This window comes from Labrus mixtus, chromosome 6, assembly GCF_963584025.1.
Source record: "Labrus mixtus chromosome 6, fLabMix1.1, whole genome shotgun sequence".
Lineage (NCBI taxonomy): Eukaryota > Metazoa > Chordata > Actinopteri > Labriformes > Labridae > Labrus > Labrus mixtus.
In genome coordinates this window covers 25690114-25709255 of record NC_083617.1, presented here as the reverse complement: position 1 = coordinate 25709255, position 19142 = coordinate 25690114, and the positions used below count along the sequence as shown (strand labels likewise).

Below are 19142 nucleotides of genomic sequence, written 5' to 3'. Positions count from 1 at the left end.
CAGAGAGGGAGCTAATAACGAAGGCTAAGCAGTGTGAAGATATTTCTCACCGGTTACAACTTCCACGGCTACTTACAATATCTACAAAGCCATGTCAGCTGACATAAAGGAAACGCCTGATCACTTCACTTCAGTATGCATACAATGCTTAAAAACAACAGATTGTAATAACTAGCCTGTTCACTTCACTTCAGTATGCATACAATGCTTAAAAACAACAGATTGTAATAACTAGCCTGTTCACTTCACTTCAGTATGCATACAATGCTTAAAAACAACAGATTGTAATAACTAGCCTGTTTATGTATTTCATTTTGTGTTTCAAAGTTAGGGAAGCCGGATGCTGCCTTACCAATAATTCTGCAGCCTCATCCTCACAGTGAGGACTACAGGTTATCAACATAACACTGGTGTAAGGTCAGAATCAGTATCACGACTTATACAGTAGACTCTGTGCACTCCACATTACCCAGAGTATATAAATATGTACGTTATGCTTCAGATGTGTGGCAGCAGCTGAGTGAGTGAACAGGTGTGTATAGTGTATGAACATGTGCGATGCAACAACTTCAAAAAATAAAGACATTATTATGTGGATGTGTGCATCAAACCTGCATCCTTGGATCAAAAGTGTTCCCTTCTATGACTGTTGCTAACATCCCTCACATATGAAGGAGGAAAACTTCTTTAAACTGTCTTCACGTCACAAACCTATGACTACATGATATGTGCATCGTTAAAAATCACAACCTTGACGCTCTGTTGCTCTAAATCAAAATGTCTGACGGGCGATCCCTGATTTCAGGGTTGTTTTAATCGAGGTCCTCGCCATAAGGGCCAGTCATTAAAGGCACTTGTTTGAGTGTGTTCATCGGAGGCAGGTGTCAAGAGGTTGTTTCTACTGCTGTAATTACTCAACAACACAGGAGCCGCTCTTGAAACCGCACGGGGAGAAATCGCTCAGATGTAATGTAACACTTTTCTCCCCTGATATTAACCAGACGTGTGCGACTCGGCGCCCGAGCGAGGAGATCAATCCCCGAGGACGGTGTGTGTGTGTGTGTGTGTGTGTCTTCAGACAAAGACGGAGAATCTCTGAGCGACACTTCCTTCATTGGGAGGGATGTTTGGATTAGAGGCCAGCTGCAGGTGTCCCCCCTCCCTCTATACATGATACCTGATGTGGGTGTGGAGCTCCCGGCGGAGGGGGAGATATATATATATATATATATATATATACACTTTAGGCTGCAGAAAGGTCAGGCAGGCTGAGCGTGGCAGGCAAACAGGCAGCGGGGGTCTGAGGGGATGAATCACAAGAGAATTGGTGCATGGCAGTGAATGAATAACCCGCCATGGCTCCCCAAACCCCATTATTTCCCTCCTTCTCCAGCGGGGCCTGAAATTCATGTCTGCGCATGCTGCCAGTTCATTAGGGGGGGGGGGGGATGTCATTCCTCTTCTGGCTGCAGCAGGACAGGCCGGCCGGGCCCCAGGAGGACCCGGCCCTTTTTAATTCCACATCAACCGCTCCACTGAGGGCCTTAATCTCTGCCTGTGTGATCAATACTATATCAGTGTAAATTAAAATGACAATTTTAAAGTAATTAAGCCTGTTAATGCTCGATTCAAATGCCATTATTTGCACAAGGAGGAGCAGATGGCGGGATGTGTGTACCGTGTGTGTGTCCGTGGTGGTTGGTGGTGGTGGTGGTGGTGAGGGGGAGTAAATTACGAGTCATGTCCACAGTGACAGGTAAAAACGCTCTAACTGGCACAGCCTGTGTTGCCGCTGCAAAACCCAACAGGAGGGCTTAACAAAAGCAGATTAACTGTCCACCCATGCCGGCCCACAGACCTCTCCAATTTCAGGGGAGGATAACCCAATTGGCGAAATCTGATTTGTGCGAGTAAACCTAATTACAGCCATATTAGATGAGAAGTGGCAGGGAGAGAACGCCTGCAGAGGGAGGCAGGACAAATAGAGGGGGGGGTGCGGGGAAAAAGAAACGTTACACAATAAAAATGCACTTAACTATAGAATGAAGCCCAGCAGTAATTGTGTGATTCGATTATTTTTGTCTCCGCTTTTGAAAGGCTATTTAGAGTCATTGTTGGAGTGAAATAAATGGGGCCCAACGTTAACCTCGTCCCTCTGTGTGTGTGTGTGTGTGTGTGTGTGTGTGTGTGTGTGTGTGTGTGTGTGTGTGTGTGTGTGTCATGCCGTCTCATGTGAAGTGAGGTGATGTGTAAGTGAAAAGGAAATGAAATGATCACATTGTTGGTTGTTATTATGACAGGCTCACATCCCACAGACTGTGACCCCGCTCTCCTCTTAGACCAGATTCACCAATTACACACAATCACAGCGCTCACAGGCCACACAGGGGCCAGACCGGCCGAGACGACCAAAACCTCCTGCTCAAACTGTTTCCTTAAACGGCTAACGAGCTGGCTAACGACATGGGCTAACGAGCTGGCTAACAAGAGGAAGTGGTTAAAAGAAGGTCATTAGTGCAGAGGTATGGATTGTTCCTGCATGTGTCTGTCACTGCTTTGCTCTAATCTGACATGTTTCTTTTTTTTTTCCTAAGTGTTTAGTATTTATATTTTCACCAGTTACCTGTCCCAGGACTAAAGAAGTATTAGCATTGTGGCTAACTAGCATGTTGCATCCTTATGAACCTTTTAGTCCCTATTAAAGAAAGGCAAATATATAAAAATAAATTCAGTATATAACAAAGAATCACTGTGTCACCGCTGGAGGTGTCACCACTCCCTAAATGTAAAAGTCAAGTAAACAGCTTTTCCATTAGGAAATCAAAAATTTGGCTGGTGGCCTAGCGGTAAGATGACGCCCCATGTACGGAGGATGTAGTCCTCAAAGCGGGTGGCAGTCCGACCTGTGGTTCCTTTACTGCACATCTTTCTCTCTATCTCTCTCTCTCCTGATTTCCTTTTCTATCTGTTGTCCTATCAAATAAAGGAAAAATCCCAACAATAAATGTAATATTCTCTGAATAAAACATGCAGACTACGGGGGGGGGGCCTGTGGGCTAGTGGTTGGTGTGCGCGCCCCCCTCGCGACAGGCTGCCCATGTTCGGGTCCGACCTGTGGAGATCAGATTTCTAAAAAGGATAGTGATAGCAAACATGCTAATGCTACTTGCTGTTGATCCGTGATGCTGTCGAGTAAGCGCTCTGTTTCTAAACTTTAACGTCAGCTGAAGGAGAGAACTATGATGAAGCATTACAGAAGGTGAGTGAGCTAGTTCAGTAGATACTGGTCATTCAGGGGTTAATATTGGCTTTACCTCAGAGTGACAGGCAGTGTGATGCGGCACGCTGCTGGATAGATTTGTTCTTAGCGTCACAGTTACAGCGAACAACGACAACAAAAATAAGAACGTTTGACATTTTTTCAGAGCAGTAACAACCCGATGTGACTGCTGTTGTCAGAGCACTGTCACAGAGATCCGGTCTGTACAGCACACTGAGACGACGAGTCTTTTAACTGCACTTTGTGACACACAGCGTCTCTTGTCTGCAGTCAGCTCTGTGACCAAACAAACCAACCAAGACAACATTTTAAAGGCTCATTTTCAAGATGTTTGTACAGCTGCCTGTTAACAGGAATATTAGAGAGACAAACATTTCCTTAAGCCATGTGTTACGGCTGCATGTTAGCCTGTGCTGTTTGTCCCTTCTCCCCTCCTGTTGTCTTCAGCTCTGCCCGGGTGAAGCTACTGATGACTCAACGTGGAGCGCCTGGCCTCGGTGCTTAAAAGCCCAGTGCTGGTTTTTAGAGTTGGGACTGCTCACTCAGTCATTTAGTCTGTTGATAATAACCCCTTGATTTGGACTTTGTTAAGGTGTCTGAAGGGTTTTATTGGGTCAATTTGTGGATTCTTGTTAGCCACATCGGGCCGCCTTATGGCAGGGCGTAACACCATGTTATACGCTTAATAAGAGTATCATCTCATTTGTGGTTGTGGTTAAGGCTTATACAGGAAGATTTTCTGCATGTAAACATCAACATGTTTATGCTGCTGTCAGATGTTCAAGTATCTCTGAGGAGACCGAATATAGGATTTTAGGAAAGCTGCAGGATTTCTTGTTTCTCTTGTTTCTCTGACTTTAAGGTGTCGGCAGAACGGTGAGCTAAGCCTCACTGTGAAGTCCTTCTGACTTTGTGACACCCCGACGTGACAAAGTTGAACCGATGTTGAACCAGCCCGGTGACAGTCGGAGGAAATGGCCCGGAGGTGCAGACATTCAGCATCTCTGCAGCGAATGTCTCACAGCGGTGCGACCGCTTGTTCAGATGAATCGGAAGAATTGTCTGAATGTCGATTATTATTAATCTGCGCCGTCTTTAGCCTACACGACGAGCATTTAGGAAGTAGGTGTCGCTTTAGAAACATTTAATTAAGTTGATGACATGAAGTGAACAACATGCGTCTGTTACAAAGCTGCGAGTGTTGAAGCCCTTCAAATGTGACAGAGTTTATCTCAAAGTCTGCAGCAGCTCAGGGCCTCAGAGGTGTTGTCCCATGAATTATTAAAAACCTGCCAATACTGGACAGAAAACAGGAGCAACCTGTGGGTATTTAATTAGCGGGGAGGGGGCTCCTCTGCATGCCTGATCAGGCTGGGTAAAGGCTCAGGAAAGCTTGGCATTGTATCGGTTTGCATCCAAGCCGTCCGATCCATCACGCTGTCTGTCCACTGCTGTTTGCAGAGCCAGCCCTTATTAATTATCAGCTCATTTGGAGTGAGGGAGGGGGGGCTGTGTGGGCGGTAGGTAGTTGCTCCTCTTTCATCAATGTAAGAAATCACTGTGAGAGAACTCTACTGAGGGTGATTAAGGTCAGTCCGGCCTGGCAGAGAGGAGGACGTCTGAGTGGATGCTCAGGGGACGGAGGAGTGAGAGGTGGATGTGTTTACTGTAGTGAATCCACATCGCTGGTTCCTATCAGCAGGTCAGTGATTAGTTTACAGCCTAAAGGGTTCAACACAGAGTCTGAACAATACAAAGAACAATCTTACACTCAGCGTTTTGTTTTCAAATGTGTCTCAGCTCTTTGGAAAATGAAAACTGCCAATAATCAAGATGTCTGCAGAGGGTATCGAGGACGTCCCTTCAGGCCTTTGGCTCTTTCTCAAATGACAAAAACATTTTGTTTGCCGTACAGACCACGAGTCTCCAAAATCTTTGGCCCGCAACCCCCAGAGTAACGGTGCTAGTAACTGCTGACCCCCACTGTCCCTGGAGGAGGGTCAAGCATTTGTCATATTATTCAATTTAACTACATTTTTGAAAATATTTTCAGTGCATTCTTTGTGCCTACCGCCATCAGACTGTACATCAGCAGTGGGTCCTACAGTCCGTCTTCATCATGAACACTTATCTTGTAATGTGTAAAATGTGCAATTTAAATCATTTTAAATGTTTTTTTTTTGGTGATGAGGTTAAATCCATGTTTGTAATCGATGGAGTCTGGGGTCTTTGTGACAAAACCACAACATTTAGTGGACGCACTTTGACGTTTCACCCGTGTAATTTTACATCCCAAAATGTGTAAATAAAAAAATAAGACCCAGGTTTATAATAACTAGAATTTCCCATTTAGAAATACATTTGTAAACCTCCATCACTTGAAGGAAATGGACTCTCAATACATCGCAATAATAAGGAGTTAAAGGGGCATATAGCAGTGTTTAAGTAAACGTGTGTGTGTGTGTGTGTGTGTGTGTGTGTGTGTGTGTTTCTACGATGAGTGTTGCTGGGGAGTAAGGTGAATGGAGTGGGGGGGGGGGGAGGAGGGGGGTGGTTGTGGGTCTTTTTCCCTCCTTGGAGAGCGGGACTGTGAGAGCTGTGAGGGCTCTCAATAGACAGAGGATTATGGAAATCAAAGCTGAGAGATTAGCTAATGGGACTATAATGGCCCCCGACTGGCCGGGTCAACTGGGCCATGCAAATGAAGCAGCAATAGCCGGCGGCCGAGGAAGAATCGATACGTAAGGACAAAGTGCTGGCTGGAGATAACCCCCATATCAGACATACATGTATGTGCAGACACACACAGACACACACAGACACACAGACACACACACACACACACACACACACACACACACACACACACACACACACACACACACACACACACACACACACACACACACACACACACACACACACACACACACACACACACACACACACACACACACACACACACACACACACACACACACACACACACACACACACACACACACACACAGAGTGAGGGCCTGCAGCCAGCAGACAGGAGCGAGCTTTCAGCAGCAGCACACAGTTCGAGTGGAGGACCGGAGATATCGCCAGCTCCAGCCTCGCTCGCTCTCACTGATGTCAACAGGCAGCATGTGAGTCCGCCCGACGCCCTGGCTCTCATCCACGCTGACAGCAGCACCAGGATGCAGATTCTGATCCAAGCCGGTCCCCCACGCTCCATCAAATCTCTATTCATCCCGCCTCGGCCCCCAAAACAGAACAAACGTCCTTGTGGACAATCAATAAGAGCTGCTGCCAGGACGGCCAAGTATTACGACAGCATTTAGATACACTAAGTAGTTTATTTTCCTGCACACTGTGGACAATCTGACATCCGCCATTTAGGATGTGCGGATATTAACCTTCTTAGGATGTATGAGGTAAAGTGGGTGTCGTAAAATGCAATTGAGTGGGACACACAGCGGCTTTCATCATCAAACTAAATGGAACATCCCCTCTCTTATATATCAGAATACCAATTTTGAGTGTGTCAGAAAAATTTCAATTTCAGGTGGGACTCCGGCTCCCCCCCCCCACCCCCCGCTCTGGCCTCTCCCCTCTCATTTTCATTCCCCGCACCGTTCGCCGGAGCCATTCATCAGGACCCCGGGCAGAGGACGCCTCCCGCCCGCTCACAAATGCATGGAGCAGGCAATAAAATTAACCTTGTGGCAATTGTTTTCCCACCCGTTTGATGGCCCCGTGTCAGCTCATCTGTTACTGCGGGGGAGGAATAAAAAAGTCAAGCTCGGATGTGCAAAAAATTATGACTCAGGGTGGAGTGGGGGAGGGGGGGGTACCTGAATGGAGCCAGATTATGGAGTCAAAACCTGATCAATCAGTGCACGAGAAGAGCTGCAAACATGGCTGCTTCTTTATTTGTGTCAATAAAGAGCCTGGTTGTTATTAAGACTAGCGAGCAACAAGCTGCTGTGATGTGTTTACAGTTCAGTCAGCCACCATCCCTGACCCCTTCACAGGGCGGGGGCCGGGGGGGACAAGATGGAGAGGAGGGTGAAAGAGGAGAGGGGGATGAAAATCCTTCAGAGGGTGTTTATTTGCTCTCAACACCTCCTAAGCGATCAATATTTTTAATTTGGGTCCGAGTTATTATTTTTCACATCACCGCGCCGGGGAGCAGAGTAAAGTGGCTCATATTTTAGCACTAAAAAGATCGATATGACAGGCTCACCTTCACTCTGCCCCCTCGGTGGCGGGGGGCCGCACATCATAATGGACGGTGGTGAGGTACACCAGGCCCGCCTCATGCTGGAATCACATCATTATCTGTGGCTGGAGACCCCCCCCCCCCACAACACCACACACACACACAAACACACACACACACCCCACCCTCCACAGCAGGACAACAACACCTCACCTCCACCTCAACTGATTTACTCTCTCCTGCTGGACACACACACACACACACACACACACACACACACACACACACACAAACAAACGACAGGTCAAGTGTTTTTAACCTGAACCCCTTTGTCTTCATAATAATACTGTGAAAACTCACATTTTTACAAAGTGTATTTGTCTAATAACTACTCAAAAATATCTCACTACACTTTTTGTTTAAGCCACATTCACTCGACGAGTCCAGATGACGAGATACTGCAAGCGTAAAACACGGCATGCCTTGATTGCAATGTGTAAACATGGCAGCCAGTGCAGCAAGCGTTGAAATCGAATCGTGAATAAAGACCGAGATCTCATTGTAAGAAACCGAACAAAACATTCAGTGAGTGTCTGAAAACATGACAGGAAGGATCCCAGAAGAGTCCGACCTACATGTGAGAGAGGAAGATGTAACAGCTGTTACATCGTCCTCAAAGCGACCAGACTCCATGACAAAAACTGGGATTGTATCTTACATAACATGAGAGTTCTTCTTCTATCGTATGCAAATCTCTAAATCACGGGCAGACTCTTGGTGTGTGTGTGTGTGTGTGTACTCTGCAGTAACTATCCAGGAGGGTGCACGGCTCAGCCCCCTCCCCCCCACTCATCTGACTCCGAGTAATAAATGCATCAACTTCTCCACCTCTTTACACCATCTATTAATTATATCTACATTTTCAGTCCAAATATTTTCACACGGGGAATGCCCACTCTCTCTGCACCATAACTCACGTCTGATGGCAGATTCATTGATTGTCGCTCAACCCTTGTCCTGAGTGTGTGTGTGTGTGCATGCATCGGTTGTTTATGCAGCTTTGTCACTTTATATATATGTGTGTGTGTGTGTGTGTGTGTGCACTTATGTCTGCCCTGAGAGTATGAGTGATGGCCGTGGAGAGTTATGGCCCGGCGATATTACCGAGCTGACATCTACTCCTTTCAAGTGGCCTCAGCGGGCGCCGTACTTCTCACCATATTGGAATAAGAGCTCTCTTAGATTTAGTTTGCAATATTTTAACCGGCTTATTCACCCTGCCGCGGCGTTTTTAAACACACAGCTGAGAGGTGGAGGAGGGGGAGGAGGAGGGAGGAGGGGGGTCTGCTCCTGCTAGTTAACCTCGGTGTGTAAAACCAACAGACTGTACACAGAGACCCCTCCTTGATGACCCCACTCTCTCTGCAAAGTATATAATCTCTGTATGCAACCTGGTTTTGTTTCGTCATAAAAAGGTGGAACAGGGGGGTCATATAAGCTGCTGTAAAGAAAAAAAGGGGGGGGGGGCGATAAACGGGAGTGACACGTATTTCTGGGTAATACCGTAAACACACTCAGGCTGAGGCGCTGTCAGCACAGAGGGACACTAAGTGTTCATAAATTCCTGGCCGAGCAGAGCAGCACTGATGATTGCATTACAGCTCGCCGCCTGCAGGAGAATTAAAGACTCGCTCACCTCTGGAGGAGAGAGAGAGAGAGAGAGAGAGAGAGAGAGAGAGAGAGAGAGAGAGAGAGAGAGAGAGAGAGAGAGAGAGAGAGAGAGAGGTGCTGCTGACAGGACGGCTCTGATGACCACGGATCAGAACGCTAAAATTTAATATTATTATGTACTGTTCAAGGGTCATGACATATTTTACAACCTGGCCCTTTTTATTTTTACATTTCTATTATTCTAATTGACCAGACAGTTTGTGATTCCTCCGACATGTTGCTTCAAAGCTCTTTTGGTCCCTGACAGGAGAAGTGTGTGACAACATCACAGACAGAATCCCTGCACAGATCCTATATGTTCAAGAGGAAGATGCTTGTGTTCATATGTTTCATTTAATTTCTCTCTTTAAAGCCACCAGACTCTTTGTTTTACTGCACAGGACACAGGAGTTGCTGGTCGACTGCAGCTTCCTGCTGGATGCTTTCTTGTGTTTTTGAGTGAATTTAATATTTTTAAATGCTAACCTCAAATTCAAAAAATCGTGTTACAAACAATAAAAAAATAAAAAAATACTGCTTTTGTCAATGGAGTCTTGGGGATATGTAAAAAGAGCATGTTGAGGTTATTTCTGATTGGACAAGAAGGTTTATAAATGAGTTTTAAACTGTATAGACTCATCAACATGTGAGTCAAATCAGCAGCGTCCTTTCAAAGACAGCTCATAAACACGAGGTTCTGTCATCATGATGTGAGATCTGAGACCTGCACACACATTCTGTAGAGCATTTTGTCTTTGGATCTTAATCCTTATAGTTCTTAGAGATTTAAGAGATTAAGAGATTTACTTTTATTGATCCCCGCAAGGGGAAATTTCAGTTTTTACACTCTGTAGTCATGCAACACACACATAGGCTGAAGTATATACACACATGCACACAAACAGAATCCTATGGACATGCACTAATGGAGAGATGTCAGAGTGACATCAGAGTGACCCCACCACCAGCTCAGTCTCAGGGTTTGGTGCCTTGCTCAAGGACACCTCGGCAGTGCTGGCAGGAGGTGATCTGGTAGCTGGAGAGGTGCCAGATCACCTCCTGAGCACTGCCAATGCTCGGTCCGCACCGGGACTTGAGCCGGCGACCCTCCGGTTCCCAACCCAAGTCCCTACAGACTGAGCTACTGCCGCCCCCTTAACCTGCTGTCAAACAATTGATAATAAACAGTCCACCGATACTGTTAAAATCAATAACTGAAGATCGTAAGAAATTCTTGAGACTAAAAATAAACACATGTACTGTATGCACTGATTTGCTTTTAGTTTCACAAAAATCAGCAGAAATAAAAGTGAATGCTGATTTTAGAAAAAATAAGTATTTCTCATCACTCAGGCTTTGACTAGACTTCAACTCTGTTGTCTCAAATAACAAATTTTCCCTCACAGCATGTAACATTAACAGGTTACATTACACAGTAAATGAAAACACACACACAGCTCATTCAGCGAGGCCTGCTGTAAGGGGGGGGGGCTGCCTAAAGCAAGCCTTTCCTGCCCCTCAGAGATCTGTACCTTCACCGAACAGAACAGTGATGTGCTGATTTGATGTGATGCTTCAAATCCAGCGTGTGAAAAGTGAATACTGTACAGATTTGACCTGCTGTAAACCTTTTCCTCCTTCCTCAGGTATCCGCCTACCTGGATGTATTTATTAAAATACCTAGAATATTTTGAATCATAATGCAATAACCCAACACTCCTCCTGCAACGACCACACCTCTCCTGAGCTGAGATCTGCAGGACACAAGACCCTTTAACCATGAAATCAAGGAAAGCTTTCATTAAAAGTAAGAGGTCAGGACAGGTCGCTAACACACTGTAACACTGCTAACACACACACACACACACACACACACACACACACACACACACACACACACACACACACACACACACACACACACACACACACACACACACACACACACACACACACACACACACACACACACACACACACACACACAGGGTTAAAAAGAGACACTGGTGTCCTGTCAGACTGCTGAGCCTGATTTATCCTCTCGTCTCTGCTCTCGTCCTGCAGACCACAGACATGAGCGATGCCTTTAATCTCCCATTAAAATGCCCCAGAACAGGAGAGAGCTGCTGTGTGTGTGTGTGTGTGTGTGTGTGTGTGTGTGTGGACAGCTTGATTAGACTGGGAGACAGAGGCAGGTGTGTGTCTCTGTGTCAGGAAACGGTAACAGCAGCTCACGCAGGACGTGTGAGGCTGCAGCAGCGGCAGGATAAATATTAATGTGCAGGAACCAGACGATTGGGAGTTGAGTTATCAGGGCGGGTCTTCCTAATTGACATTTTACCTGCTGTATACCTTAAGCAGGCGGTAAAACAGCAGGACAGGCTCAGCTGAGGGGGGACATGTCAGTCAAGACCGTGCCCGTCACCGTTGCCTTCTCCAGGGAGGAGGAGGAGGAGGAGGAAGAGGAGGAAGAGGAGGAGGAGGAGGGGGGAAGAGGAGGAAGAGGAGGGGGGAAGAGCAGGAGGAGGGGAAGAGGAGGAGGAGGAGGAAGAGGAAGGAGGAGGAGGAGGAAGAGGAGGAAGAGGAGGAGGAGGAAGAAGAGGAGGAAGAGGAGGAGGAGGAAGAAGAGGAGGAGGAGGAGGAGAGAGAAGGAGAGAGGAGGAAGAGGACGAGGATGGGAAGAGGAGGAGAAGGAGGAGAAAGAGAAAGACAAAGAGGAGGAGGACGAGGACGAGCAGGAGATCTCATTGTTGAGATTCTGCACTGAGTTGTGACATGAAGTCTTTTTAACATCAGGATATGAAAACAGTTTAATGAAGAAGAATAAAGACGGGCCTCTGACACAGTCGGAGATTTTCACACCGTTGTTAAATTTTAATGGATGAAAATATTGTAATAAAAAGACGAAGAGAACACACCGTCACACATCCAGGTTTCTTATATTTAAACACTTGAGCTCCGTTTATGAACCATCTTTAAGAACATCAAGTGTTGAAGTTTAAAATGAGCTGTGAGGCAGACTGTGTTCTTCATCTTATTCTAAATCTCGACTGGAACACGACTGGATAATCGTGTTTCATCTGTTTCAGTATTTGAACATTTTTAAACTGATTCTATAACATTAAAACTTAAGAGAGTTAAAGGGGACTTGCAGCAAAAAGACGGAAAAAGAGTTGTATTAGATATTTAACTTAAAGTTATTTAACCAGGTGCACCGGTAGCCTAGTGGTTAGTGTGTGCGTCCCATGTACAGAGGCTATTGTCCTCCATCCCCCGGGGTTTGAATCCGACCTGTGGCTCCTTTCCCACATGTCGTTCCCCACTCTCTCTCTTTCTCTCCTCCCTCATGTCTAACTCTAGATACTTAAAAAAAAAGAAGGTATTTTATAATAAACATTCGTATGTAACTTTGCTCCTTTAAATCAGTGGTTCTCAACCTAGGGGTCGTGACCCCCGCGGAGAGTCGTGAGATAATCATTTGGGGTCACCAGATTTAAAAAACAAACACATTTTGAAATGGAGAGGGTTTTTTGTTTACATTTCTGGATTCTCTGAACTGAGGTGTTCTGAAGAAGGTGCTGTGACCTGACCACCTGCCTGTCCTGGTACTCCCTCCATACATCTTTTACGTCTTGTTTTAGTTTCTGATGTGTTTCTGTGATTTAAAATCAAATACATATCGATGAACTAACTGCAAGAAAATTATGTAAAAAAAAAAAAAAAAAAAAAGGGCTAGTGCGTGTGCCCCATGTACAGAAACTGTAGTCCACCAAGCGGGCGGCCTGGGTTTGAATCTGACCTGTGGCTCCTTTCCTGCATCTCATTCCAAACTCTCTCTGATTTCAGACTCTATCCACTGTCCTGTCTCTACAATAAAAGCCCCAAAATAATTCTTAAATAAGAAATGAAGCTGGAACCTGTTTTTTGGGTTTTTTTTGTGATTTTTGCTTTAAAGTTGAGTCACCTTCAGTCGATCTTTTAGATTCATTTACTCGATTCTCTTCAGCTCAAACTGAGTCAGAAAAATAAAAACATCTCTCACACAGAACTTCAGACGATCATTCATCATCTGAGAGAGGCAGTTCAAACACTCTCACAGAGAGCAGGCATGTAAACAAAGTTCACCACACACTCTGCACATTACTGCTCACACACACACACACACACACACACACACACCATACACACACACACACACACACCATACACAATACACAATACACACACACACACACCATACACAATACACAATACACACACACACACACCATACACACACACACCATACACACACTCTCACACACACACACACACACACACACACACACACACACACACACACACACACACACACACACACACACACACACACACACACACACACACACACACACACACACACACACACACACACACACACACACACACACACACACACACACACACACACACACACACACACACACACACACACACACACACACACACACACACACTGTGAGATCTGGACCCTGAAAAGTGGGGGCGACAACAAACAATTACCCCGGCGCACGAGGAGGGAGGAAATCGAATATTGAGAAAACAAACAGGAGTGATGTCATCAAAGCTAAATGTTACGCCCTGTGTGAGACACGCCGCACGCTCTCTTCATATTTACCGTTTGCAACGCCACCATCACAGAACGCACATCGGCTGCTTCACACAGAAACACAAAGGTTAATCTCTAGACAAACAGCGTTACACAAACAGCCCATAATGCAGAGAGATTATAGGGGATGGCACATCATTATATCTCCTAAAGGCCAATGTTTGTAATATTGTTTTGAAAAGAGCAAATGTGACTCAGTGCGAGCTGTGATTTATGAGCGTGTGTGGAGGAGCAGCGTGGCGTGGAGAGTGCACTCACACAGATACGGTCTTAGAGACAAACCGGGGGCCCAGAGTCCACGTCTACACCGACATTCATATTTGAATCTATAGTCCTTTAATCAAAACATTCTCCTGAGATGATCCTCTGACATGCCTGCAGTCTTTAAATTTAGCATCAGGTGGAGAGGTGCTCGGTGAACCATCATTCAGTTTCAGGGACTCTGCTGTGAAGTCTGAGTGTTTGGCTCCCCCAAGAGGACAAACACAGAACAGCAGTTCAAGACTCAGTCGAGTAAAGGACTAAAAGAATATCAAACAGCACGCACATCCGAAAAACTTGAGTACCGGGTGCTGGACCTAAAAAAAACAGGAAAAGGTAGACTAAAAGTCTGCACAGCAGAAGCTGCATCACACTTCATGTCAGATGAAGGGCGAGGACCTGAAACATGTGGTGATCATTTCCATTGAAGTTTAATTAGAGTCTTTTTTAAGTTACCTTCAAAGCCACCGGTCTCCATTGAAACAGTGATTCTGGTTGACTGATTTGATTGGTTAGCTTGTTTCTGTTATTGTTCTATTTTAACATATAACAAAAGTTAGAATCATTTTTATGTAACACAAAGTAACACAAGCAAACGTATAACCATCAAGATATGGGTGCAGCAGCAGCTCCGGTGTTCTGCTGTTTGTAACTTCATATTGTTTTTGAATGGTGCCTTTAAACAGAGCGATGTGAAACAGCTGTTTCAGGTTTATAAAGTGTAACTTCTGAACAGAAAGGTTTTCTATTAGGAATCATTTTAAATGCATCCTTCATGTTGGCTCAATCGAGCCGGATACTTTTGCAAAACTTATTTGAACATTTTTATCGACTTTTATCTTTTTTTATTCAGGCAAAAGTTTTATCAAATTTAAATTAATGCTTAAGAACCAATACATCCAGATATTCAGTTTATATCAACAGTGTCTCTTTTGAGCCCAGACTGACAAGATTATTTCATGTCCTCTGCTGCCATCTGGTGGTGATTAGATAGAACTACATAAGGAGTATAAAGAGGCTCTAAGGTGAGCAGCTTTTTAAAATGTTATGAAATCATTTTAGTCTAAAGATTGAATTCACTGCTGAATTCAGATCTTAAACCCTCTAAAGGATGCACTCATGAACTTTGATACATTTTAGTTTAAGAACTGAAACATCCGCTCAACGTCTTCTACTCATTATTATCTGCAAGTAAAACTCTAAAAAAACCCACTTTTCACACCTTTATGTGCGAGAACAAAGGGTGAGAGACATTTTCTGTACGCGTCAGATGGACGTTGAATTTCAACCACAAACTAACCAGAGTGAGTGTGAGAAGAAACCGTTTTTAGACTGATGATTCTGTTAATACAGCTGTTGTTACTTCTTCCACTGGTGCTGCTCAAACCGGTCCAGACATTTCTGCTACAGCTGCTAATCACACGACTCCAGCAGAACTTTAAATCAAGAGTAATACAACAAATTATTTTCTTTACTGTCAGTCAGAGATTTTCACAACTTGAATGTTAAAACAGACTTTAAGTGAGACAAAGCTCGATGTTCTGTCTAACAGAAATCTAACTTTTCTGTCTAATTTATCTTAAAATAAGAAGACGTGCTCACGTGATGAGTGTCGATATTTTGCAGATTCGTTCAGAATAAATCTGATGTTTTTGAGTAAGTCAAGGAAAGAAAATGGATTGAACTTGTAGTTGATGCTAATTGAATACATGAGCTTAACTGAGAACTGATTACAATTAAAATTCTAAACTGTCTTGTGTATTATCCCACAGGACTTGAATTCACCATGTGTGTATCTTGTGCTGCATTCACAGACCTCCTCTTAATCATGGGCAACACATTCGACAAAGGTGACTAAATTTAAGCTCTAAGCTGCTCAGTATGAGTCTATACCATAGACTGTAAATATTAATGGACTTTTTTTGCTAATTACTTACTCTCCAAATAATCTGACTCGATCAGTTTGTGCAGCTACATGACTTTCTCTCTCCTTTGCTGCCATGTTTCTCCCCTCAGAAACACACTCACCAAAGATTTTCCCAACTTGTCGGAGCCTTCATGTAAATGTACATTTTTTCGGATTATTCCAACATTGCATGAATGCAACTTAAAGAACTCACCGTGAAATGCTCCTGGGATTTGTAGTTCTCATCGAGGTAGACGCGGGCTCTGCTGTACTCCTTCATGGCATCACTGGACAGCAGCTCTCTGATGGACACAGTCAGATGATAAAAACAGGAAATGTCAATCGGATAGGAAGAATCAGGGTGCTGTCACCTTCAGGAACTTTGAGTATAACATACTTTGATAAAAAGAAAAACTGAACAGACTATGTTCTGTGCAGACATGCAGCTGTGATGAAATCCAGCAGGGGGAGACATCACTCGTTTCCAAACATAGAGGTTGTTTGTTTTAACATGAAAGCTTCGTGCAGTTATTAAGCAACATTAAGGCCACGCTATGAGCGCTTCACTTACTTAACAAAACTGTCCACGTGTGACATGGACGCCTCGTAGTTCTTCCCTCCGACCTCCTGACAGTGAACGGCCAGGAAGTGAGGCCGGTGTGTCTGAACCGTCTGTGAGAGGAGAGAGAGAAAACACACAAACAGGTTACTTCATGTGCGCTGCAGTGCATCAACAACGACAGCGCGGTGAACTCTTACAAGCTTGTAAATGATGACAAGCTGATCATAGAATAAACTGTTTAAATGCAGACGAGATAAAAGCAACGTAATGCACCCAATAAAAACTACAGGAAGTAGCCAGCAGTGACTTTTACTTTCAACATTTTTGAGTGCAATTAATCACTAAATTTCAATATTTAATCGTGATTAATGCCCTGTGATGGACAGGTGACGAACAGTTCAGGGTGTACCCCGCCTCTCGCCCAATGACAGCCGGGATCAGCTGCAGCCCCCAACGACCCAGAACGGGAAAAGTGGTAAAGATACTGTAAAGGATGGATGGATGGAATCCTGATTAATCACATTTTTGATCACGTAGTTGAAATTCCATTATTTCCATTATTTAATTTAAAAATAAAAATTGTTAGGCTTTTATTTTGAATGTTTGTGCTGTCTTTAGCTGAGAGTACTTAACTTGCTCTGTGCTTTTATTTTGAAATAAAGTAAGGCCCTTCTGGTAGACGGAAGGTTAGGACATGAAGTTAAGGGGTGCGTTCGAATTGTCATTTTTGCTTAGGAAGGTTCCTAACTGAGTGAAATGACCCGGAAACATTTAAGTGGCGGCCATGATAAGAGCTGTTCGAATTCTCTAAAAGCTAAGGAAAGGTGGGTTGTAAAGTGACACAGATCATGAAAGGGATGAAGGGATAAGAGACATTTTTCTCAAGATGATGTTTTATTCAACATATTTAATTCACTTAAGAATGCTTTGTGCAGTTGTACATTTGTATTCTTAAAACATTATGTGTAGGCTATCTTACATAAATGTAATAATTGATTTCATTCAATCATATTTATGTTGATGTTGATTTCTGAGTGGACAGGAAGCTGATGGTTTCACTTTTCTTACTCGTAGCCTGGTAGTCTATATTGCTTTTATTTCAATCCCAACCTTGTGTTAATTAGGATTATTTCACCAGTAAGAAGACACAGGGGAAAGTTTTTTAGATGCGCTTTTAGCAGTCCATTTTCGTAACATTGTAGTTTCAACACGGTGGACCCACGTCATTAACCTCCGCCGGCCCGTCCTATTTAATGACGTCGCCTAGTGGAAATGTGGTCGGATTGTCAGAGCAACGACATCGCCTTTCCCTAAGTCCTTTATGAATTCTCCTGACATCATCTTTGGGGTAAAGGTAAAGTGGATAGTGAAAGGAGATAGGAGGGACAATTTGAACGCACCCAAGCACAGAAACAGGAAGTGGTTAGGGATCCCAAACTGATGTCAAACAGCTCAAACGAACGGTAACAAAGGTCAATGTGTGATGTCATAAGGTCAATGTGTGATGTCATCAGGTGGATATTACTTTGGACTCGTCAGCTGAGCTGTCTGAGAGTTTGTTAAAGTGAAATGAGACATTCAAAGATGCAGCAGTGTCCTTCTTTTACATGACTGAGACTACAGGGAGACACTGAGGACGACTATCTACTGAGACAATTATAGTTTGAACATTTGAAACATGTTTCTCACATTATGTGACATTTTCTTATTGTCACCCAGCCTGCAGGTGCTACTGTGTCATGTGACTTAGCTTGTTTTTAATACTATTGTCTATAAACTACTGTCGCTTTTATCGATATGATCCTGAACATCATTCATCCCTTTCAGATGCAAGGTCATCTGTTTTTGGGAACTCTTAAATAAAGAGAATGTTTAAAATCATTTCCTGGGACTTTTTGCTTTTTCAATCCTTTTCCATCAAGACTTGAAAATTGGTCATCTATTTTCCAGGTTTTCCAGGATGCTTGTGAACTCTGACATTGTCTAAATTGCACAAATACATCAGTGTATTTATTATTTGTGCAACTTAGACAGTGCTCCCTTTCTTCTCATTTAGGACAGCATTTTGTTCAAACTATGAATGATACTGAAGATCTGTCGTTTCTAAAAGCTCTTTTAATGATGAGTCGTTTTAAAACATGGCATTGAAAAGTACTCAAGGATCAAACATCTGGAATCTTTCTCTCTGAAAAAGACAGAGAGCAGCTCTGTTACAGGCAGAGACCTTGTTGTACACGAGAAACATCGACTGCTCTTCATCCTGCAGCAGGGATCAGTGTGTGTGTGTGTGTGTGTGTGTGTGTGTGTGTGTGTGTGTGTGTGTGTGTGTGTGTGTGTGTGTGTGTGTGTGTGTGTGTGTGTGTGTACAACAGGGTGTGACAGATGTTCACACATCAACACAAGCGGTGACACATGGCTCCCAGTACAAACACAAAGTGAGCAGGAATAATGTCAGGACTAATCATCAGAACGAGGGCAAAAACTCCGGGCTGCTGGAGAAATTCATCTAAACCAGCGTTCACAACGTTCACTAATCACAACAGATCACTGCTTACAACGTGGTGT

General features: G+C 44.1%; 1 protein-coding gene across 2 annotated transcripts in view; it reads right to left on the bottom strand.

Annotated features, from left to right (window-relative positions):
* The window catches only part of LOC132975854 (inositol polyphosphate-5-phosphatase A), a 183184-nt gene that overhangs the window by 108865 nt on the left and 55177 nt on the right, over window positions 1-19142 (bottom strand). For both annotated transcript variants that reach the window (XM_061040690.1, XM_061040691.1), the window contains exons 3-4: window positions 16587-16687; window positions 16230-16317 (exon numbers count right to left, since the gene is read on the bottom strand). In XM_061040690.1, the coding sequence (XP_060896673.1) occupies window positions 16230-16317; window positions 16587-16687 (189 nt within the window). The remainder of the gene's footprint in view (window positions 1-16229; window positions 16318-16586; window positions 16688-19142) is intronic.